Source organism: Patagioenas fasciata, chromosome 2 (genome assembly GCF_037038585.1).
Source record: "Patagioenas fasciata isolate bPatFas1 chromosome 2, bPatFas1.hap1, whole genome shotgun sequence".
Lineage (NCBI taxonomy): Eukaryota > Metazoa > Chordata > Aves > Columbiformes > Columbidae > Patagioenas > Patagioenas fasciata.
This window is the reverse complement of record NC_092521.1, coordinates 133,856,565-133,881,922: the sequence shown is the minus strand read 5'-3', so window position 1 is coordinate 133,881,922 and position 25,358 is coordinate 133,856,565. Positions and strand designations below refer to the sequence as shown.

At 37.8% G+C, this 25,358-nt stretch overlaps 1 protein-coding gene across 1 annotated transcript in view; it reads right to left on the bottom strand.

Annotated features, from left to right (window-relative positions):
* Positions 1-11,308: 11,308 nt before the first annotated feature.
* The window catches only part of SKAP2 (src kinase associated phosphoprotein 2), a 115,467-nt gene continuing 101,417 nt past the window's right edge, over positions 11,309-25,358 (bottom strand). Inside the window, exons 11-13 of the mRNA XM_065831227.2 lie at positions 21,394-21,506; positions 11,859-11,960; positions 11,309-11,469 (exon numbers count right to left, since the gene is read on the bottom strand). Coding sequence (XP_065687299.1) covers positions 11,868-11,960; positions 21,394-21,506 — 206 coding nt within the window. The 3' untranslated portion in view covers positions 11,309-11,469; positions 11,859-11,867. The remainder of the gene's footprint in view (positions 11,470-11,858; positions 11,961-21,393; positions 21,507-25,358) is intronic.

Genomic DNA, 25,358 nt, shown 5'->3' with positions numbered 1-25,358 from the left:
CTCAGATGCTGCTCGGAGCAATGAAACCCCCTAAAGTAGGAACAGATGATCAGCACCGCAAGCCGAAGCCACGGGGATGCTCATGGAGTTGCGAACGCTTCTCGGCATACAAATGATTTCTCTTCATTCTTCTCCTGCCGGAGCATATAGGCCAGACCTCATTAGGATTCAATATCGCTCCGCTTTTCTAATGTTAATGTTCCAGTTATATAAGAAATGTGAAAAGGGGCTACGTATGGCGGGGGGGGAGCTGATGCCACATTTCTGGTCAACACGATGCCATAATTCAGAAAGCAGAACTTCATATTTTTCGAGAAAACTACCCCAGTTTCCTATCTTCTCTCTCAGTCCTAATGCAGCATTATGTCCTTTCCTCCCTCTAATAAGTGGGTTTTAATCGTGCATCTATCCCACAGTTAGGGCAAGTGCAATAACAGGTTTTATAACCTTTTCTTTGGAAGGGGGAAAAAAAAGATGCCGTGACTAAACATCAGATTGTAAAAGCTCCGAGTTCATTTTGCTGTGAAAGGAGACATTGCACTTTACATTAATAAGCAACTGTAGGAGTTTTCACCATCCAGGAATAATTCAGACATTAGGCTGCGTTCTTTGTCTGGAAAGCAGCAAGCAGGGTAATCAAAACAAAACCCACTGAGACATAAAAATACAATTTATACCTTTTTATCAAGCAAAGAGAAAGTTGGTTAATGCTTGAAAAGGGAGCAGTAATGTATATTTATTGACAATTTTATTGTAATAATTAGATGTTTACACAGTCTGGACATTGTGGCTAAATCACTTCCAGCATGTTTATTTGTAAAGGGCTGTTTTCAGGGCAGTGCAGTCGGCTCATTAGGAAGACAGACTGCATTAAGATTTAAAGAAATTACTACTTCCTGGGCTTTGCTTCACTGATTTGGATTTAAAATAACATTTAAAAAAAAAAAAAATTAAAAGCCCAACAGCACTATCACCCAAATACATAACAGCCTAGAAATCAAGAAGTAAAATGGAGAATATTTTCTGCTCTAAAGGAAATTTCATCTTTTCTGTTCCAAAATAATGTGGTATGGTACATTTGAAACAATATACAACATCGTGGATGCCACTTCCAAGTGCCTCTTTGTGGCTGTTATTATATATCGCTTCGACACTTATACTTCTTTTTTGCACTCCAGCTAAATGGCTACACGGTATTTAAAATACATCTTTCTCTTTGTTTTTTTTTCAGGCACTGTTGTTAGTTCACCTTTAGGAAGTCTTTAAGACAGCATTTGGTTTACACATCTATTTGATGTGTAGGTGCTTTTTTTTTCTTCAGCTAAAGAAGGATCGCTTTTTACTATGAGTCCTCAGAAATGTTTATTATCAACCAAGAAACTATTGCACATTTGATTTTTTTAGGCAAATAAATAAGTGAAACTTTTACACTTAGTCTGGATAAACCTGAATTCTCTACAGAATCCTATTTTGGGGTTTTTTCACTAATCAATCTAAAGCCATTTGTTTGATCTGAAGTTAATTTCACACATGCCAAGAGAGGCTAAACACCAATTACAGATTTTTCTGGTTTTACAAAGGTGAGAGAAAGGAAGGCAACTGAAACAGAAAGAGCTCTCAGTAACGCAGCCTTGATGAGAAAGTCCTTCTACATCAAGTTCTGCACACAAGAGCACAGCACTGCATTTAGTGCAATATCCATCTTAAAATTTAAAAACTCTTTAAAAATCAAGACAGTAAATAGGCTATAACATTGCTCCTGTCCAAGCATGTTTCCATTGCAATTAAGTAATCAATATGCAGTATTTATTGCTGAAAGATTATGCATAAAGAGAAGCGCATAAAAGGAACTGTGCACTTAAACCTTCCTGACTTCCCTTTAGCTGCCGTTTAGCTAGAAAGAATATTTTTTCCCAGAAGCAGACTTGTTAAATGCCATCCAGTATGTTCTATATAAATGCTGTCTACTCCCCGCCCTCACAAATAAAAACAAAGACGATAAAAGAAACGGATAAAGAGATGTCAGTTTGCAAAGAAAATACTGGGTTATATTTCCTGAAAGCTGCACAAGTCAACCCACAAACTTGAAATATTACAGATTTAGTTTTACAAGTCAATCACAGTTATATATTTGGACTCGTAATTACTGTCAGTTTTGACAGCGAAGGCAATAATTTTTTTTCTGACATGAGTTTCAATAAAACCAGGTAGCCACATCACAGAACACATTCTTATACAGAGAATTAAAAGGACTTCTCACAGAGATAAAGAATACTGCCAGGGTTAAATATATGTCATACATTCAATTAAAGAGTATGGGACAAAAAAGGGAAAAAAGAAAAAGAGGAGTATCTTTACAGGCAGACCTGATCCAAGGCTTGTTATAAGGATGAGAATGCTGCTGTTTACTTGAGTGGACCCAGGAAAAATCCCTTCCTGTTCTCAGAAAAGGGGAGAGAAAAAACAGACAAAACTGAAGACTATTTTTATCTTTTTCTCTATTTCCTAAGACATTTAGACATCAAGAAGTGGTAACTGAAATTTAACTACCTAAGGTGAAGAAATGGCTAGAATTTGAAATTGCAGCTATTTTGCTTAAAAATGCTTGAGTGAAATGCTTTCCGCGGCAATTAGAATCAACATAATGTTGCACATACTCAAAATTGGTTTCACATCAGGTACAGCTAAACACGTTTTAAGGCAAAGCCTTTAACTTCTTCAAAAGATACTAATTGTGGGCCAAACTAATTACTGAGGTAGTGAACTAACATGCTTGTTGTGAACTCAGTTCCTGCTCAGAGCCTGTGAAGCTAAAAGGGGATGAGGAACATGCAAACCCACAAAGCAGCAGCATTTTTAGTCCAACAGGCAGAGAAAAACCAAGACTGGACTTGTATTTAATTTGCCACTTCAGAGCAGTGTCGGGTTGCCGCTAACTACAGAATTACAGCAGACTGGCCTGGAACAGAACTTAGGAGGTTATTTAGCACATGCCCCAACCCCAGGGCAGGAATCGCCATGGTTCAGTCATTCCTCGCAGGTGAGTTCATCTGCAACAGGTTCCTCAAATCCCCCAGAAATTGAAATTGCAGAAGGTCCCCAGGCAACCAACCTCACCACTGTAGATCTTCACCTTCTGCCTAATCTGCCTCTACCTGGGAGCAATGTAAGCCTGTCATTTCTTGGTGTGATCCAATGATTAACATGATCCCATTTTGCAAACTAGAGGTGTAAGCCTTACTGCGAACAAAAGGTCACTCAGGCATTCCTAACATGAGATGGAGCAAATGATAAAAATGGCCGGAGTTTCTTCTAAAACTATGCACTGTGTCACTCACCCTTCATTCAGAAGGGGTGGGATTCCACCCCGGGCAGACTGGAGCAGACACCATGCAGGCTCACAGCTGGGCAAGAACTGTATGTCCTGCTATTTCCAGAATGTGCAGCTCCATTAAGACCTCAGGATTGAACTTAATCATGAGAGCAATAAATTTGGTCTAGAAAAAATAGAATATACTGGGAGACACAGTGACTGTCAGTGGCCCACATACAGATGTTATAATTCTGTGTCAGTATACTCATATAACAAGATAAATCCCCATTATTATACACTTACTCCTCGGCCAAAAGGATCGAGGCACGGCCAAAGCATTCATCTGCCATTGGCAGCTGTCTGTAATAAAGGTTACTGAAGAGAGTAATAATATCTGCCCCTATACAATTTGGATTGGGTAGGGAAAGGGAGAGGGCAATGAAACAGACAGGGTCAAACACAACTTTTCACTCATTGGCATACAGCTGGCATACCTGCCATGTTTTCGGAAGAGTAAGTCCCCATTAATCCTGGTGTAATCAATCAGATCTCAGCCCAGAGCCTACGGACCATCAGTGTGTGAACTGGGAGTTCCAATTGAGTATCACACAAAATGCTTCCATCTGGTAACAAGAACTATCTTACACCAAGGAGATCTTCTCTGAGCAGCTGGAGATCAGAATCACCAAAGCCATTGGTTTTGTGTTCATAATACTCCACGTATTTGTGAAGTCCTGGGCACAGAGTGGTTTTGAATGTCAATAAATACTTCATAGATAAATTGGCATTCAATATGCAGGTGGCTTACTCATGGTTAAGGGTATCCTTTAAATCACAAGAATTAACTTTCCACAACACTAACAACTTGATTTTAAATCCTGTATTTCACATGAGCAAGAAGTTTTAGAAGCACATCCAAGGAAGCCAAGGGAACTACGTGACTGAATGCTTACTATTGTCAAGAAGAAGCTAATACTGTGCCCTCAAATTAAGAGTTACCTACATAACTTTTGTTGAGGTTAAAACAGGGAGTCACATGGCTAAATTCCCTTGTTTCAAACTGTACATGCAGAACTGACTCTGTTTTCAAGAAGCAGACAGTGGAAAAGATGGAAGACGTTTGTGTCATTGACAACTGCCTACATTTCAATTTTTTGCAGTAATACCAGCAGAAATGACAACACTCAGGATGAGCAGAACACTTAAGAGCCCACAGACATGGGAAGGGCAGACGCTAATAATTATTATGATGAATGTAGTCTGAATAGCTACTGTAATTTCAGTTAATACATTTAGCAAACAGTATGTCTACTGTTACTGTTAACTAGACAAAATTATTGAAATAATTGTCTGAGTTATCACAATTAATTCATAATCAAAAGCTGCTTACCAAGTGAAATAAATATGCTGGCAGTAGCTGGTCAGTTCTCTGTCCAGTGATCCCTAGGAGTCACTCTGGTCAGTTTTAAACTGAATTCCTATGACACATATTCCCTGTTTTTCAAATGTTCTTCAAATAAGCGAGGACATTTTGCATGAAGGTCTCCTTAACAGGGGTAACATCAACCAGAATGTGCAAAATAGAATTCCACTGACATAACATTATCTTTATTATTTAATGAAACGGGCATAATGAGATCCCTTTGTGGTCCACATATACTTCTTGGAATCATCAGCTTGTCCAAGGGCACGTAAATGGGAATGTATCACCTCATGGCTGATACGTTGTTCTGTCAGATCAGGCTATAATGCAAAACCCCAGTCCACATCTGATGGACAAACACCTGCATAAATTGCTAGCTCATTTAACTTATTCGAGATGCTTGGTAGCAACGCTGCAGCTCAAAGGCCCAAGATAATACTGAACATAGATCAGTAAGGACCAGTTTTCAGCCAAGGGCCAGCCACGTAGGTCTTCATTCTCCACTGCTCGCCTAAGTGTGACACAGACCACCATTGGCACAGATTCACACTCTCAACCAGGAATTTCCTTGGCCTGCACCTGAAACATCAATTTGACCTAATTCTGTAAAATTCTGATGTTTCAAGACCCCTCATGGTACAGATTTTCCTCTTCATGATTTTGTATAAATAAATGGATGCAGGAGTACGGTGAAGACAGAGTATTTACAGAAGTGCAAGTCATAAGCATGGCTTAGTGAGAGAGATCATCGTGGATGGTGCCTCTGCATTTTGAAGTTTCACTCACCTTCTGAAAGGAGATGCTTGTTTCCTGAACGCTGCATTCAAAGCAGTGCTAGATACATTAGAGGGAAGGCAACTCCGCTCACAAGTCAATAACGACCTATAGGTGACCTTGGGCAGCTATTGTAATACAGTAAGCAGCTGAACCTGTCATCTCAGTCTAGAAGTGGTTAAGTACCCACAACATCTACAACGTGCCAGTCTTGGAAGCAGAAAAGAATGAATGGATAGGAAGCTGGTTAGTTTACAGACCTTTCAAAATAGTTCTCATAATTGCTAATGTGTATTATGTAGGTTTTTTTGTTAAGTGACAGAAATCTAGATGCACAGATTACCCTCCCCACTTTCACTGTGGTATAATATCTTAAAACTAAGTCCAGAATTAGCTTGAAAATAGGGGAAAAGATGTTGCAAAAAGTGAGCCTTGAGTATTTCATCAGTACAGTCAAACAAAAATCCGTGTCACAAAAGACACACAGATTTTGATAAGAGGCACCTGGCACAATGCATTAAGAGTACTATCACGATGGGAAATGCAAGACAAGAAAGAAGTTCCTAGAAGAGAGCCTTACATGTTTTTTTAAAAAGCTAGAAATAACATTTTTCTATAGCAAAGGTAATGTGGCTATTATGGGCATGCAGACCTAAACACCTTTTAGAGAGGAGAAACCAGCATCAAAACACCTTTGTAAGTGACTATATAATAAAACGCACTCCTTCCCACATATACATGTGCATTCATGCCTGGCTGCTTTTAATTTGAATATAAGGACAGAATGGCAGTCCTCTCGGAAGAGAGCAGCAGAAAAGGAAGAAGGTCCCTTCACTTCCCTGATGCCACATGACTGTTTACAGATTTCATCTTTTCCCTTCCAAACTGAAATGGGTCTCAGTGGCTGAAGACCGCCAAGGAATAAACGGAGTTGCGCACGCCTGTCAGACTGTCTGCGCTCTGCTCTTCCCATGCTGACCCTATTAGATTTGACTATTAAAAAGCAGCATTGGGCCATGTCAGCTCTTGGTTGGGAGACTGCCAAGGCGCACTTCTGTGCTGCTGGCGTTTGAAAGATTGATAATGATCCTGTGTAATACTCTCTTTTTCCCCCTTTAACCCAGGCAGCTCTGCACAGGGGTCCATTCTGTGGTGCCACGTACCCTGTCTTGTAGCATGAGGTATAAAACTAAAATCCTGATTGCCTGTGGCCATTAAAAATCCCATGGCACTATTTACAAATATGCAAGCAATTACGGCAGACTGAAAGTGACCAAACCAGTAATTCTATTCTGCCAACATAAATTCTCCTACTGTAACTGAATGTGGAAATTTTTTTTTCATCTCACAGCATAAACTTTAAAGTCTTGCTATAAAATGCTCATTAGCCATCAAATATCTTTATGGAGTAGCACTTGCTTTACAATGGAGGGTGAAAGGAAGTTTATTCTATGGGTTGTGAGACACTGACACTACTTTAGGATACAAGATCCAACACATCAGTTTGCTACAGCAGAAAATAAAAAGACTGGGTTTTCATGGCATATGAAACTACCTGCCTCTTCATCGACCAGCAGCTCTTCTTCTCAGACTGCCTGCACTGTTGTAATTTATTTTTCCACACATTGCCGCAAGATGACACCTTGGATTTTTAAGTTATTCCTTTTAATTAAAAGACTTGTTCATCCCAAAAGGCTAGGAAGAAGCTGAAATTCACAGTTTTAAATTTGACTCATGTTGGCATAGCTTTCAGGTGCAGAGGTTTTTCCTCTACTTTGCTTTGAACCCAGCTTCCTATGAATTTCTCAGTCTGGTAATTTGGACTAAGGAAAATTCCAGGCAGCAGAAACAGAATTGTCTAGATCCCATTACAAAAATCTCTCCTAAACAAATCCATAAAAGGCTATGATGTAACAATTCATGGCTTATCACTGCCTGATTTGCTTTACAATTTAAAGGGAAAAAATACATATGTACTCGTTGGCACAACACGGTTGGATTAGAAAAGCAGAATCCCTTTGACCTGCACATCCTGTCACTACCTCAGCCCCCCTTTACTTCTTACAGTAGGAAGAAGAGACTGGCCAAGTCACAATTTCATCCCAGAAGCATGAAATACTGTGCTTACACCCAGCTTGAATCCACAATTTTAAGTCCACAGTGTGAAGTTGGTTGGTGTTGGTCCCTCACAGCAAGACATGGGATGCTGGGCAGGAAATGAACTCTAGCACAGAGATGTGGATTTGGCAGAGCACTCTTCACTGAGCTCACTGTCAGTTTTTCTAAATAAAGGTGGAATTAAGCAGACACTTGTCTGAGAAATGTCAGCTTCAGAGAAACCCTGGTAAGCGAAGGTCTTACACTTTATCAGTACATTGTGCTATGTAGAGTGGAAAGTTGTTTATAAGGTTTCCATGCATATGTTTATTCCCAGTTACATATTAATAAATTTTTCATCAAGCTAAGGGAGAGGAGAGAAACATCAAATGGCTCATGCAGCTGAAGAGCACGCCATTGTCATCTACCTGGCTACTGTCATACATGTGTTAATATTTTACAGCTTTCCTACAGATCCCAGTGAACTTTATCAAGCCAGGACTCTGATATACACACGAGTTTGTTTTGCTTTACCCGAGATAGAAAAATGGATGAAATGTAGTCTTTTGGCTACAGAGAAGTCCGTGCCTTTCTTTTGTTTAGTTCAGCTTACGGAAATAATTGCATCTCTTTCAGAAAGAGGACAAAGAGTACTCAGCGAAAGGCACTTTGAAATTGTATTACTGGGTTTTGAGTTACAGTTTTGAGAGCCTGATCCACAAGCAACCAAATTCAATAGCTGCTCAGTTTCAAAAGTCTTTGGATCAGGTTCTAAAGGGTTATTCTTTACACTCTTTCTAATGCTGTGTCACACTCAGGCTGCCAAGCCAAAAAGAAGAAACTTTATGCATTTGGCTTCACATACAGAATGGCATCTTAATTAGCATTCACATTCTGCTTAATTCCAGTCACAAGAAGATTTTATTATTAATGGAGGAGCAAAAGGTAAGTTGATGCACATCACTTCCCTAAATCTTATCCATAGATCTCTCTGATGAAAGAACCAGTGCATACACTACCATCAGTACAGGTAATTAGTGGCAGTACGCACAAAGAGGTATATCCTAACTAGATTCTAGGAAAATACATGAACCAGTTGTCTGTATAGAGAAGTACATGAAAAAAATACTAGAGTGTGACATTATTATATCCGGGTGCCTCTGCTATAAAAACCATTTGTATTACCCTTACTTCTCTGAATAAATTCAAATGACAGCCTCATTTCATTTCTTCATTCAGTCTGGAGGCCAGATGGCATTAGAATCATTTACTTCACCTTGTTGTGCTTAATTACTACAATCAACACACTATTTTCCAAATTAATCATAACAAAGTAATTTCATTAGTAACACAGCAGGCTGTTGAATTATTAGCATCATAACAGTTTGCAAACAATTAAACTTTATTTGAACCTTAAAAATTTGCAGAGTAGAACATTATTGTAAGATCTAATGGCAGTATAGTACAAATCCAGAACAGAGCAAATAATCAAGTAGAATGCTATACAAAATGCAACTTATAATCACCTTTCAAAAACTGAGCTGTTTTACTGTTCACAGAGTGGCAAGTGCAACCTAAGTAAACAACAAAAATAAAGCAATTAGCATTTTCTACCATTGAGTTTTGTTCAAGTAGTATGGAAGGAGATTTTCTTATCCAAAAAAGGTTAGGTATTTGCACAGATCTAAAGTAAACAATTCATCTGTGGTCCAGTGCTGGTTTATTCCAAGACACTTCAAGTGAGTTTCAGGACATCCTTCACGCTTTGAATTATTAAGGCAATTTGTTTATTCCCCCACACACACACACACACACACCGCCTCCCATGTACTAAGAGGGGTGAAAAGCCCTAAAAGAGAACTACAGACAAAAGACTCGCGATTTCTCCGGCTGCCACCACCCAGCAGAGGCAGCGCTCGGCGGACCCGCGGCTCATGGCTTGGGGAAGGACTCCCTCTCCTGGAAACGCGGCGGCCGCGCACGGAAGGGGGAAGGGGACGGGCTCGGCTTCCTCCCCTGCCATGAAAATTTGCTGCCACCTACCGCCGCGGGCGCGCAGTGCAGCGCAAGGCCGCGCAGGGCCGCGGAAAGCCGCGCAGTGCAGCCTCTTCCCTTCCCCCGGCCCCTGGCTGCCCACGGAGCCGCTCCCAGCCCGGCCCCTTCGTTGGTCCTGTCCTAAATCAAAGTTTTGCAAATACGCACTTCGTCTCAACAAAACGGGATTTCCTCCCCCCACAAAAAGTAGGTGTTGGTGGAATTCGGACTTACTTAATTAATAAAAAGACGTTTCAGTGGGCAGGTTTATTATGCTGCCAGGTTAACAAGAGAGAAGGAGCTTTTCTGGCCCTGATATTAACGCTTCACATTCTGTACACAATTCACAAGTACACTTGATAAATTAAAGTAGTAAAAGATCTGAAGACTATAATCTATCATTTTAATGCTTCACTGATAACTTACAGAATCAATTTCAGTGACCATCTCCTTTTTAAAAAAATTGCAATAAAACTCCACACCCTGTTTGACTCCTATTAGAATCCAGCGCAACATCAAGTATCGTACATTAGCTAAAATAAAGCACCACATTTTAGCTTACTGAGAGGATGAGTTCAGACTAACGTTACCTTTTAACCCACAGTGTTTCCAGGGCCCGCCTGAAGCGTAAACAGCACAAGCAACTACAAGGGGACCTGCACAGGCTCAGCAGTTCGCAGACTGGCCTGACCTGCCTCTTTGGCAGATTAAGGGTCTCACAAATCAAGTGTGTGGGAGGACTCAAAAAAGTTGATCTTGCATGTGAACAGTAAAGCGCATCTCCAAAACAAGAGGATTTGAAGTATTAACTCTGAGCTGCCCAACTCCTTTGTCCATGCAAGTGAGAGGATTTTAGCGTACTTTCATGTTTTGACTGATGCTTTTAGCCACAAAGTTCTGGATTTGACACAAAGACTTCAGGTAGCTGTTACTAATCCACATAGAGCTGAAGATGTCTGTTGCACAACTTTAATCAGAAATTCCATATATGAAAAAGGTATCCAGATTTGACTCTGTAAAAGTATCCCTCAAGGTACAGATAAAATATTTCACACTACCACAGACAAAAATCAATCTTACCTGCAATTTAGTTCATGTTAACTTAGCAAAAACTGTGGGGTTTAATATAGTATCTTTTTACAAATTTTCATATAATTCATATCTCCAAATCAGAATGGTCTCAGGTCCATATAACCACATAGGCTGATTTATTACAGCAGCAAAAGAACTAAGCCTTCATTTTGTGGCAACAAAATATTAGTTAACAATATAATACTAAATCTATGAGAAAAATAAATCATTGGCTAAAACATAATACAAAAACACGTGGAAGCAGGCCTGAAAACTTGCAATATTACACATAAATTTCCCTTGATTTTCTTAGGAAAATGCACAAAATGTATGGTGAGCATTAAAGGGTTAATGTATGCATGAACTAATAACCTTCTACTTTTGAAGTTCAGTTTAATTTTTTCTAAATGTGAGGAACAGGAAAACACAGCCAAGTCCCTGAAAGAACACGAACCTGTAGCTATACAGAGAGCTGCTTAAGAAAAGAGCAACAGGCACTGTTTGGCTGCTCGTGCCCCATATGTTAATTACCACCTATTTCATTTCCTAGCATTACAATTCTATAAAAAGTGGCTACGAAGAACATTTCCGCAGAATTATGATCAATTACAGTTTTTAATGTTTAATATACACAAGGCAACGATCTGAGTACGTTCACTGAAACCACAAAATGTGTACGGCAGAATCTTCTCCTTTCAGAGGCCGGGTCTGTAAACTGCAGCTGCACACCACTCTTGATTTCAAGTGCAGATTTCTCCTGATTAGGGAGAGAGAAGTTGAAAGTTTATCACTAGCCAAAAAACCTCAAACATGCATATCAAACCCAGTCAAAATTTATATCCCCTTCCGCAGTTTTCTGCATAGATACATACATAACACAACTAACTAGAAAGCAAAACAAGTTTATTAAAAAAAAAAAGGAAAATTAACAGTTACAAAATACATAATTTTTTTTTTTGTACACTGTGGTTTAAATATTGCATATAGAATCCCAGGAAAAGTGCTTTAACTGAACCTTCGATATATTTTGCCATAATCTTTATGTTAACAGGACTTCTACGAAGGTTCCAGGAAAGAAGCACTTATGAAGCAGAGAACAAGGGAACATATAAGCCATTACAGAAGATTGGATTAAAATGTACTTACCCAGGCCTCTCAAATATCATACATCTCCATTATGTAGGCTTTAGGCACCAAGCCAATGGTTCCCTTCATTTCTCCTACCCACCAGCCAAATCTATTGTACTCCTAATTGAAAACAATATGCAATATTAACCTTTAGTCTGATATAAATGCAATAGAGTTTTGTATGCAACTCCTTATGGATGCTTTCTCTTATATACAGTTATAATAATTTCAACTGAAAATTAAAACATTATATCTTTTTGTTAGAGGCATTTGCATGCAGAGTTAGGCAAGAGGCAAAGACAGAAGTTAAATTTTTAAAAGGCCAGGCATAATCAGGAAAATTTCTTAATTACGGCCACGCTTCTCTAACACCTACTAAAAATAGCTGACCTCTCCATCCTCTATTTATCACAAATATAAAAACCTTATCTTTGTAACATAAATCTAATAGCACAACATTGACATATAAGAATCAACTGAGATTCTTTCAGTATCACAAGGCTAAACTCTAAGAAACTTACGATCAACTTATTTTAAATACTACTAAACTCAGATGTGAAGAGAACACTACATTTCTAATGCATAATCTCTTTCTACGGACAAAGTCTACTATTGCTTTAGGCTTGCAGAAAATTCTATGGCAGATCTCATATGTCTGACAGATGACTAATGTACTTTTGTTTGAAATTTGTTTAGGCTTAGTGAGATAAATATGAAACAAAATGAACTGTAATAGTTTAAAGAAATAATATCTTCCAAAAGCAATACCAAGTAAGAGTATTGTGGGATCCAAATTTAATTTTTTTCCTATGAGGTAAATATTTTAAGATCAATCCCAACAGCAGTTCAATAAATTGTAACAGCTGAAATTGCACACACATATATTGAGTAACAAATGAAGCATTATTAAAACAGAGACCCCATTCAAAATGGAATGATTAGTAAAATAGAAATTACTTTGGAACAAACACAGAAAACACAAAATACACAGATATCTCTGATAAGCACCATCTGCTTCCTGCTACACAGCTCTTCTGATAAGGAAAGCAAAAGGCTGTAGGATTTTGAATTAGTGGTCCTACTCAGATGACACTATAAGCTATTCTTTTGACTGTAGACAAAGTTTTTTCGGTTATAAATAGTCAAGTGGAGCTTAAGGGTTAATGCAGTTTCATTAGAGCCCGAGCTATAATGATTTGCTGCTGGCATATTTGGCCTGGTCGAGAGTTCTCTAGGGCCCTATGAGGCGCTTAGTGTACTGAGCTCTCCCTGTGCTTAACTGCGATGAAGCCCTGTTGATGGCCCACATCCATGTGGGCCCAGGCTTTTTTCTTTTTTCTTTTTTTAATTTTTTCCTTTTTTCAACACACTTACATGCAAGCACAGACACACTTTTTCATTTTCTTATTGTGGAAGGCTGAACACCAGTCTTAAATTAAACATTTTCTTCCTTCTCTTCACAGTGAATTGGTGATTTAAAAGATTCAGTCCTACCAGCCATAAAACGCTGCAGTAAGTGTGTTTTAAAGAAAATCCACATAAAAAGCAGCAGGAATACCTTCATTTATGATGTGAACACACAAAGCAGAAAGCTGCAAAAATAATTCCACCTTCTTCCATGTTTCCCTGCAGAACAGGCTGCTGGGGATGGGTCTGGTCTGGAAGTCTTGAGGTATCTGAAGCTGATCTTCAGTGCACTCTGCTCTCCACAGAAGTTAAGATCTGCTCATAACCTTTCCCATGAGCGTGCACATTACACGCTAAATCCTTAAGGGCTAAATAATATCCTGACGCTGAGGTTTATAATGTTCCAGATCAGTCTGTTTAAAAATCTACGTTTTATCTCACAATACACTGGTTAAATATACAAACTGGATATCTAAACTGAAGTGGGAAATTGCTGAAAGGAGCAGTACTCACGTATACTACTGGAATCTCAGCAATAAATCTCTCCAAGAGAAAGCAACAAAAGTTTTTAAGCCATTACATGGAACTCATGAAGTCACTGACAAGAGTGATTAAGCAAGTTTTGCTAGACATCAGCCAAAAAAACAAACAATACATGAAATGAGGGAAGTGGCATTAAATTGCATATGACAAATGGCACAGAAAAAGCCTGTGGACTACATTGTCCATTGAAAATGTTCCACATAGCAACACTACAGGAACTTAGAAATAATTGGTTGTAAAGAAACAATTCAGATACCTCAAATTAAAATTAAAAGCATGTTGCTGTTTTGAAAACTTTCTGGTTTTTACTACTTAGTAATATACCACTTACTGCTCTGGCATGAAACTAAGTGAAAAGATGAAATGGATGTTGATGTAACAGACCAGTAAACTAATTTTAGGATTCACTGCAACCATTATACCATACAGACAATATTGCAACACAGAAGCTTTTACTTTACATTACTATTCTTTGCATGGGTCTCAAGAGCAACATGAATCCCAATTAAACTATCTGCAGTCTATAAAAGTCTGAACAAAAACATAATGCAGATACCTGGCTACCAAGAATATAAAACTTTAATCTCAGGTTTTAGAATAATTATATAGCACTCCATTTAAACTGATTAAAGTACAGACATCTCTCTTTAAACTCCTAACCACTCCTTTCTGTCCTCAGGACCACAAGAGTGCTTACTAGTCAGTCAGATAAGCAGCCCCCCCTCCCCCCCCCCCAGTCCTTTCTTGAAGTCACATATAAAATCCAAATTTATGTATTGTTTCTATCAATATTACCAATTATAAACTCCTTCACAGCAACATAATTTAATTAATACACTGCTGTTGTGAGGTCTGTATGTCTCTAATGGCTGCTTAAGATTTGTAGAATAGAAGTCTGAAGCCAGCATTTGTGGGAAATAATTATTAATATGCAGAAGGATATTAATACAGTTAGAAGTTTTATAGGAATTCTTAAGAGTTGGGAAGCCCTCTGCTTTTGCGAGCATGGGCTTTAGGTCTCAGGTACCACTGGGTTTAGCATCTGGTATCCCTCACTGCATGCAGCTCTTAACATCACTGCTAACATAGGCAAGCAACTACAGAAGGACTGATAAAATAATGAAGAGTCCTTTAATCTACAGGAAACCATTGTAGTCAATTTATAAGAAATATTGCATCCCTTTGTAGGATGTGTAATTATTTTCTATTAATCATGTGCTATAAAGCTACATTATGTGGTTATTCTGTTATCACTAGAAAGAGGCCTGCAGTCAGCTCCTGACAATGTTAGGTAATTACTAACACAAAGCTGCTTTCTCCTTATGTAGAAATACTATCAAGATCCAGAGGTGCTGTGATGCTCGCTGTATGAAAATAACTCTCCAAAGAAATTCAATAACTGCAAAATGAATTGCTCCAAGGCAAAGGGAGGGATAGGAGAGGGGGGCAGGGCCAGATCCAGCTGCCCTGCAACGAGGAGAATGCGCAAGTGTGCGGCCACAGCCCTGCCGTGGGACTGGGAGCACAGTTGCCACACCAGGCAATGCTCCACATGCCGGGCAATGCTGAGCAAGGACAGGGGGCAGAAGGGGCCACCATAACCCCTGGAAGACAAGCACCAGGGCAGTGGAATATATTATGGCAAATAATATAAAACAACCACCTTAACAAATGACCAAATACTTTCTAAGCTACTTCTGTGTTTTCACTGTCTAGAAGACTGGATATTTTTTCCTCCACAGCAGAAATTTATCAACCTAAGTGAAGCAACTTTCCAGGATAGCAAGGAACTGGTTATGACTTAACATGTAACATGCTGGCAGAACACTCTCTGTACATCATGCTGTGATAGTGGGGGAAAAAAAAATCCCATCAGGGTTTATAGGCTCCTTATATACTCTCAACTGCACACACTGTGAGCAGATGCTTCTCCTTGTCCCCATCCCACGAAGGCTCCCTGCACCAATGTCTACATATCTATGACTCCATGAGACACTGTTCATAAAGGTTTTTGCACTTGAAGAAAACACAGTAGGTAGAAATACACTACCTGTTTTTACTGATATGTTTTAAATCCAAGATTTTTATCCTATGTAGCAGAGAATTTTGATATGGAGGAGGAGAAAAATATATATATATGTACAAGAGGATTTCCAAAATAGTCTCTACCTTCAGAACAGATCCTCTGTGTAAATGAGGATCTCCAGATGCTTTGCACCATATTAACTTCTACTGACTTCGGCAAATGTTGAGAACATCTGGTCCTGGTACAATTAGTCCCTATTGTTTAATACATATGGTATGGGTTTTGTGTTTGTGGGGTGTATATTTTATTTGTTTTGTTTTTTAAAAAGAGTTGCTGAAAATCATCATTGTGTTTCAATGCATTGAAGAAAACAATGGAGTTGTATTTAAAAAAAAACACAACTGAAGTGTGTGAATTCAAGATTTTTCTTCAGCCCTCTTCCGAGGGCACTATAAGTAATACTATCTTACAGGCTGAAGAACTGCAAACCTTAGACGTGAAAAGCAAAATGTATCTGTAGCCTTGTTCAGGGTAAAGATAAGTAGCCTCTTGTAGAAAGTTAAAGCTGTGCAGGAAGCAGGGAGAAATTTTTTTCTAAGAATATCTTGGGAGGCAATTTGGGCAAGATAATATTTTAAAACACCTCTAATTCATGCAGGAGATTCAGACTAGCTAAAAAATTTTAGAACTTCCTTTGGTGTAATTGCTGAATGATACACTATCAACCAGGGAGCATTTTTGGCACAGAAGAGCCTTTTCTCTAAAAAGTAGAAAATGACAAATGTTTTAGATAACTGAATGAGACTCTTCACAGGTAGCAGAGTTGTTTTAAGACAGCAATAAAATGGTCATCCTTAAGAATATAAGCCTCAGATTTACTGTATGGTTGCACTATTAGGTTTTACTTCCTACACTGACATGAAACAAAATAGACACCAATTAAAGAGTTCCAATATAAACCAGGGTAAGCAGACTGAATTCTGAACCAAAACAACTAGCCCCTGAAAACACCCAGCAATGACAGAAGCTTCATTCTATTTTTCCAGTAGATGACACAATGCCAAATTCTTTTCTAATCAGGTAGGTGAGTAAACTCAGAGAACTGGAGTCACTTTGCATTAGTTTGTTTTAACTAACTTCCCATTTAAAGGCCTTTGCTCTTATGTTTAGCCATGTATTTTGGTTTTTTTTTTCTAAGAAATATACCTAAAGAAGCCAGAAGAAGGAAGTGTGTAACTTAGCATTGCATTTTAGTTTTGATCAGAATCGTCCCACTGAAGTGAATCTCCCAGTGCTCCCACCTTCCCCACCTTGGCTCACTTTGCAGAGCCATCCGTCTCAAAGCATACACACACCAGATTTCTATCACATGAAACTGAAATGGAAGAATGAAACTTGAACGCCTTCCAACCACTAATGAGTTCTCAACTTCACAAAACCAGGCTAGATCTTTTCAGACACCAAGCCGCTTTGAAAACCCACAGTGTGGACACCGGGGCCTTAGCACTAAGCGTTTTACTCTGCAAATCTCCTGTTGGTACTCCCTGTTTGTAAGGTAGACACAGACAGTGCAGGCATGGAAAGAGAAATTACTGTTAAACACAAACCTCCGTATGACCTGTCAGAAAAAAGCCTCACAAAATCACACTCGGGATTTTAGTATGTCTTTCACATGTTTTTGAAAAATACTGAATAAATGCATTTTATGAAGATTATACAGATAAAGTAGAAAATGCTCACAATTATTATGAAACAGCTGCACTGTTAAGTTGTACTTTATTTCGTAATCAGTAATCTGAGCAAGGGAGATTTCTTCATCATTTCACCAAGCAAAAAATACAGGTTGAGATGTGAGCATTTTAACAGACATTTCTTGTATTGAAAGAACAAAATTAATACATGGTAGTCTAGATACCAACTTAACACTCTACTTTCATGGAAAATCCTAGAGCAAAGGTTTAAGTCATAGATGAGATTTCCACAAATCATAAATACCAGAGTGAACGGCATTACATTGGATTGGCACGTGTTGAAATAATAACAGGGAAGGATAACTGCAGTTTGAGATATAACTTCTGATTTTCAACTATTATTTGTTGTTTTAATGCAAATATAAGTATAAATGAGATGAGGATTCAATTAGCTTACAAGTTAAGAAGCATCAGTAACTCTAGTAAGCAGGTGCTTGCTAAAATCTAAGTAAATTTCCATTACTACTTGCATTTGGCTGATGAAACTATGGAGTTTCCCAACACAAAACATGCACCAAATGGAAACAAGCGAATACTGCAAGAGCTGCACCTGCATAAATTGTGCACACCCAACTTCACACACAAAAAAAAAATAGCACTACCTCCATTCATGGTTTGTTTCCTCATTTATCATATGGACTTGAAAGCAAAGGTAACCCCATAAATAAGCAGGTGTTAAGAGCAATCATCCTTTTAGAGAATAGGACGTCAAAATATTGCATTTCTAATAGACAATATTAACCAAGGAATGTTAATAATGAGTCCTTCTATGAGTAGAGCTATAAAATGTTTTCTGCTGCATAGCAGGAGAGGGGTATATTAGTTTTCTGAAAGTTTACATGATTCATAGCGTAAGTTACAAAAGCCACTTGAATATGAGGAATATTATAAATTAAAATGATAATAGTATGAGTTTATCTGTATAGATACATCGATCAATTACACTGAAAAGTTTACTATTTTTTTAAAGAAAAGTTAACAAGTACTATTTCAACAGTTCCTGTTAATTCTGCTCAGATTAAGAACTCAACTTCTGAAGGAAACTCTCAAAGGTAGAAAAACCTAGAAAAAGGTTTTGGGGTTTTTTTTGTAAGAGCTGTTAGGACTGATGCCACACAAAAGCTACAACGGACATAAATAATTTAGATTATAGCTAAAAGAGTTTTTGAAAGCACCTTTAAGACAGGGAAAACATTATTTTCTATAGTAATTACACTAGTTGGACATAGGTATTTGTGTTCTCAGAGGATAGGGATGCAAATCATGCTCATTTTACTAACACTGAATTTTGATGCTCAGTTTAAAGCAAATTATGGGGGATTTGTCTTTGCATAACACTTAGCTATTTCAGGAAGTAAAAGTTGCCAAACTGAAACCTTGTTCATTCTCCTAAAAGGCATTCACCTAGAAACTTACATGTAACATATTGCTCCTTTTTGCCTAATTTAAATTACACCAATGCTCAAATTTGCTAAACTGGTTCATAACTACTTCTGTTGTACTAATGATCTCATTTCTTGGAAACAAAATAGTCACTTTTCACCTAATATCTATAAAGGTATGTGAAAAGCAGGTAAAAATATATTGCTTTGGCATGACTATTGCTGGGAGAGACAAATATCTACCTTATCACGTTCGTCAGAGGAGGCTATACCATTTATACTTAATTGTAAAACAAAGTACTATTACATGTTCCACAGATATGCTTGATATTTTGTTAATGCTTCGCCTTTCCTACCATAATACCACTATACCTGTGCTTACTTCCTCATCAGTAAAATGTGATTTTTCAAGAGTAATGTTCACACCTGGCTGACATATGATACAAAGGCATAGCTAGGTTCAAGCTGAAGCTGAATTTATGACACCATTTTGGATCCATACACATCGCGTCCTGTCAGTAACTGCATCTCTCATCTTCAACCACTAGATGGTGTGAAAAAATTAAAAAATTGCTGAGGATTCCTGCCCACTGCCACAAAATCCAAGTATAGTGTAGTGGATTAGGAAATATTTTTTGAAGAAAAGTCTTGACCCACTTCCGGACAGTTAGGTTCACTTTTCTTTCAGCTGTATTTTCCACTTACCAGACAAAGAGTTCATAAATGATCGGACCTTGAAACTGAATCAAGTGGAGGGTTAAGACAGATAATTCTCTGGCAGTTTCCCCTCCAAGGACTCTAAATTCAGAGCTGACAGCAGTGGCCAACACTCATTTTTCTGAAAAAGCTCTAACAACCTCTAAGTGAAACAGGGCTGAATTTTCTAGATTGTTTTTTGGAGCAGAAATAATTTCCAAAGAGGAAGGCTCTATATATCTGGAACAGCAACAAGCTTGTTTCAAGGACTGATTATGGATTAATCACAGCATGACCGGAAGACAGTTGATATGCAGAGGACAGCTTAAACTACTGTTTTTCTATTCTGCTCCATTTTTTAAATTAAATTCCTCACTCTTTTGAGGAAGGAGTAGCAAATGATTTTTTTCACCTACAAGCTGAAGACTAAGATTTTATTAGTCCCACACCATAGCAGAAGGGCACAACCCACAAAGAGGCCAAACCTGTACAGTAGTGTCCGTTTGTTCTTGGGCTTTTTGGGGGGAACAGGTGGTTATTTAAAATTTTATACAGTGTATAAAATGTATTTTATACAGTGCTGTATAACTGCTTGAAAGTCTGCCCAATCCAAGAGTGTTATCCGGCCTTTAGTAATGCAATTCAGTTATTAGTTTAAGTGACAATGAAATACCTCAAAAGACATACATGGTCACATTACTGTTAGTAATATGTCTTCTATATTTTTATATAGGACTATCTTTCTATCCATAAATCTTAGATTTATTTAAACAGAAGCTCTTACATTTATTATCCGGAAACACTGCAGTTAAAGTTATCACGGAAGATTTAAAGCAATTGTGACAAAACTGAAGAGTTTGAAACTAAGACAAACAGATGCCTTTAAGCTTTCCCGCACCTACTTGTGTATTTCAACAACCTACAATAACTTTGGCATTAATTATATTGAATGCAATTACATCTGAGATATATATTACCCATATATTTTAAAAGGCAATGTGTTTTTTTCAATGAGTTTTTTTCTAATATGTGGGGAAAAAAGAAATTTCCTTTGATGAATTATTCAGAAGTGGACTTGAATGGATCATGAGATACATATTTTAGGAGAGGTTTTGGTTTTGTTGAGAGGGTTAAAGAAAAACAGGAAAATTAAACAACATTAAAGTAGAATAAAATTTCATGCTTATGCTATCATCACCTTAAATGAGAGGAATTATATTTCTCATTTGCTTTGCGAACAGCAAAGTAGTAAATTAAAAATTGTCCAGATCTGTCAGAGCAAACAAATTTGGAATCTGAACTGTCAGAACAATTACAATATACACACAAAGATGAAAGCATCGTTCAAAAACCCAAACCATCTTCTGTAGCAAGATGGCCCAAAAGTCAGAATCAGCCATCAGGAATATGAAACAGGAAACTAAAAACATAACATACAAGATAATTTAAAATTCTACAAGGTTAACTTTTGCAAGCAGAAAGCACATTGTATCCCGTTAAATCAGTTAACAAACGATAGCCAGGATTTAACAAGTAAATAAACATGCTTTTAAGTTAATTCCTGTTACACAACTATGTTTTAAATGTGATTATAGTTCATTTGACAAAATAATTAATTGCAGTGAATATCTGACTGCAAACAAAGGATCTGAAAGGGAGTGTCAGTTTCCCCCCATAGAACTGTGGGAATGTGCCCTTCTGCCACGGCTCTCTTCTTACAGCTATGGAGCCCCACTAGCATCCCATACCTTGCTGAGAATGTAGATAACGTCACCACGTTTAAACGTCAGCTCATCAGGTACATCTCCTGTGCAATCCCACAAACCTTGATAGAAATTCGCATAATCGGTGTTTTTGCTATCTGTGAAGAAAATGGCATCTAATCACAAAAGGATAAAGACTGAGGGACTACAGCTATTCTTAAATCTCCAGATAGTACAAAGCAATTTATTAGCACACACTTCTTACTCCTGTTTTTAGAAACAGCTCCTTCATACCACAAAAGCAAGTGGAAAACAAGTTTAATGTGCAAGCCCTTCACTGGCAAGTCATATCACTTCAAGACATGTAGCTACAGGTTTTCAAAGCATTTTTCAGCTGCAACTTAGAGCAGCTAGTTTTCCTCTACTAAGATATTTCCAGCAAGCCATATTTGTATCTCAACTTGGAAGAGATAAAATTGCTAGGATAGAATTAATAATAGTCTGTGAAAGGAAGCCAAAGTAAGTATTTTGTGTTGTGCTCCCCTCCCTCCCTCTCCTGTTCCAACAAAACCAAGTAACTTCTCTGAGAACCTTTGAGATAATCCTTGATTGTTCCTTCTGAAATATTGGAGAACCTGTAAACTGTTGCTGAAGCTGCATTTTAAAAATATTTGTGTCAGCTTCAGTTTAGGACGTTAAGCTCTGGCTAAACATGCAACTATACTACAGCCATAAACTCATCCTTCTAACAGCATAAGCACAATGGATGTGCTGTGTTCAAGCTGCCATACAGACCATTAACTGATTGATTATTTAGCACTCTTTGCTCTGTAATACGGCAATAACACAGTAATAAATGCTTTGTCATATACTTACAATACAGAGTACATCTATTGAAACACAGCGGTTAAATACACTGGGTGCTTCTGTTACACTGCAAACTATTTCCTGTTTTTAATTCCAGGAGAATGGAGTGCGATGAGTTAATGCAAAAAGAATGTAAGCAATACCACTCAGATGACCAGTTACATTATGTATACACTAACCAGACAGAATGTATATGTACTAATAATTTACATCACTGGAAAGCTATCTTCTAATTCTGACAACATAAATATCACTGAACTGGCTGGATCAAGGCTGTCATCTTAGTTTTGTTATATGATCCTTGAACAGCAGGCTTGCTGGTTATTCCAACATATACTAGTTACATTTGCATGTCGTTAGCACTCTACACCATTATTTATAGTTTACAATTTAATCATGATTGGTTCACTTTATTACTGAAAAAATCCTGCTAAAATATCAAGTATCAAGCAATAGAAAGTGTCACACTATAAATAAATATAGCAGTATTCAACTTGTATTTTTCCCTATTTTGACAAATACTTAGATTTTAATTTTAATATACTCTCCATGAGCAAGAGGAGCAAGAGAATAAATATTTTCTGTTTATCCATTTCCAGCTGTGTTCTGTGCTATCTTGTTTTGATGGCAATACTGTCATAAGGTAAAATATTCACAACCTTGAATTTAAAGCTGTTAGGCACATTAACCACCGTTTAATTTTCCATAAACTGGTGATTAGTAGCTACCACTTGCTATATAGCACTAGAGGGCGTTCTGACTACCAGTGCACAAATTCTGTCACCACACCAAAAGCAGCAATATATACATATATGTTATACAAACTCATGACCATACAGAAATAAGAGATGTGGTTATTGTAAAAATGCATAGACAGAATAATTTCAAGAGAAAGGTGGAATCAGTTAGAAATGCTGCACCTCCAAATTTTGGCTCTTCCCATTTGTCAGGCTCATTATTCACCAATTTAGCATTAGATAATTACAAACAGTAACAAAGGTTAGCGCCAAATTGATTTGTGATAAATATTAAGAATCTCTCCTCAGTCTTTTGATACAGCACTGATCACAGTTCCCAGCTCTATCTTGTACAAGATACTGTAAGTCCGTGTGAAAAAAAAGAACCAAAACTGAGAGCTATTTCTGTATATCCCACCTATCAAACCTTTCAGCAGTTGTCTTACTGATTTGGTTTAAAATACAAATAAGGACTTTCACTTCTTCAGAATTGCACTGAAATGCATCTTGATTTTCACACTGACGTTTATCACTTTGAGGTCTGTTCTTACCTTTATGTGTCTGAAGTAACTCCTGTTAACACTAATGGGAGTTACATGGGGAACATCAGCAACAGAAGAGATCCCACAGCAGGCAAGACACAATCTGTCCCTAGATGTTCATCATGAGCATTTAATTAAGCTTTAAATTGGGAAAGCCACTCAACTAATAACATAGCAACACTCAAAAAGATGCATTTTAAAATAAGCTTATTCCTGCAGTGAAGATGTTGCCCAAAGACTAACCATGACTCTGTGCCCTCAGGCGTGAATTCAGCATAAGGTAGAGCTGTTCAAATCAGAAAGCCACATTTCTCAGAAGACCACATACTGCTATACCAGGAGCACAGAAATGAAAGATAAGGAGAGAAAGTGTCAGTAGCAAGTTTGTGAACAACTATGCAGTGTTAATTTCAAATTCGAAATCCTCTCCCATACCCACCAGCACAAGTTTCTCCAAATTCTGTAAGTGCAACAACACACACATAAAAGCCAATTGTCTACTTGACTTCAGAATCTATAAATCTAAAGGGCAAAATGCTTCATAAAATGATTCATAGTGCTTCACAAACACAGAGGTAGAACAAAAAAAGCTGCAAAAACCTTTGTAAAACACAGCCCATTCTTTCTTACTACAGCCTCTTTTTCAGTTAGAGAAGATGCTGCCAAATTTCATTTGATTGCCTCCAAAGAACTGAATAAAAGAAAACCAGGAGACCTGAGTAAAGGAATTTGGTACTTATATGGAAATGAAATTATGTGGAGCTTTTGAAACACATGTAGTATCTGAAAACAGGTGGTGGATTTATGTGCCCATTACAGTTCAAATTCAAAAGGTATCGATATGCTAATGTTACTCTGTCACAATTACGGTCTATTCTTATACACTGTGAAATGTCTTATGACTTAAAAATATTATGATAATTGCTAAACTAAATTCTGTCACAATTTGAAGGCACAGTCAGGCCACAAATATGAATAAGACATGACTGAAAAAAACTGAAATGTGTAGCAGAGGGTAGAAGTAGTTTGGTTTTACCTACCCACTGCTTTTAGTATTACCAATCACAAGAAATGGCTGAGCAGGATTTTGGACAGGTTGTTTCTCCAGGACATGCTTCTTTCCTTCCAGGACAGCTATCTGGATGAACAACCATCCAACAATTTCCAAAATTCTTCCACAAAGAATTCTTCATGGTTTTCTTCTGCCATCTCTGTTTTTCCAGTAACAGTAATAGGAACAACAGATATTTTTGTACAGTATACTGAAGAAAATACTTCAGAGTTTATTTGACAGATGAAACAGCAACAGCTGCCAGCTTTCCTGACGGTAGGCTCGGACTGCTTATTTCACTGAAAAATACTGGCACCTTACAATATATGCTTGAAGAAAGGTGAAAAAATCTGACAGGTCAAAAATCTGACAGGTAAAAATTGTTCCATTCCTGTCCCCTCCCTTGTACCAGTTCTGGCACTTGCCATTTCTGAGCACAAACCTGGCAGGAAACTAAAATGATCAAAACAAAACCAGTAATTACAGCCCAAGTATGGAAATGCACTACTAGAATCTGACAGGTAAAAAAATCTGACAAGCGTATCACTCAAGCATGCACTGTTTAAAATTTAAGAATGCCCATGGACTACTCAAGGGGGGAAAAATATTCTAAGAATACGTTAACAGTCTTAATAATGATAATAAAATTTTAAAAAATCCAGAAAAACAGATTAAGAGTACCAATTTCAGAGGAATTTAAGTGTGCTGTCCAATTGCAGGCTAAGCCAATCTAACTACAGGCTGTTCCATTCCTGCCCCCTCCTTTGTACCAGTTCTGGCACTTGCCATTTCTGAGCACAAACCTGGCAGAAA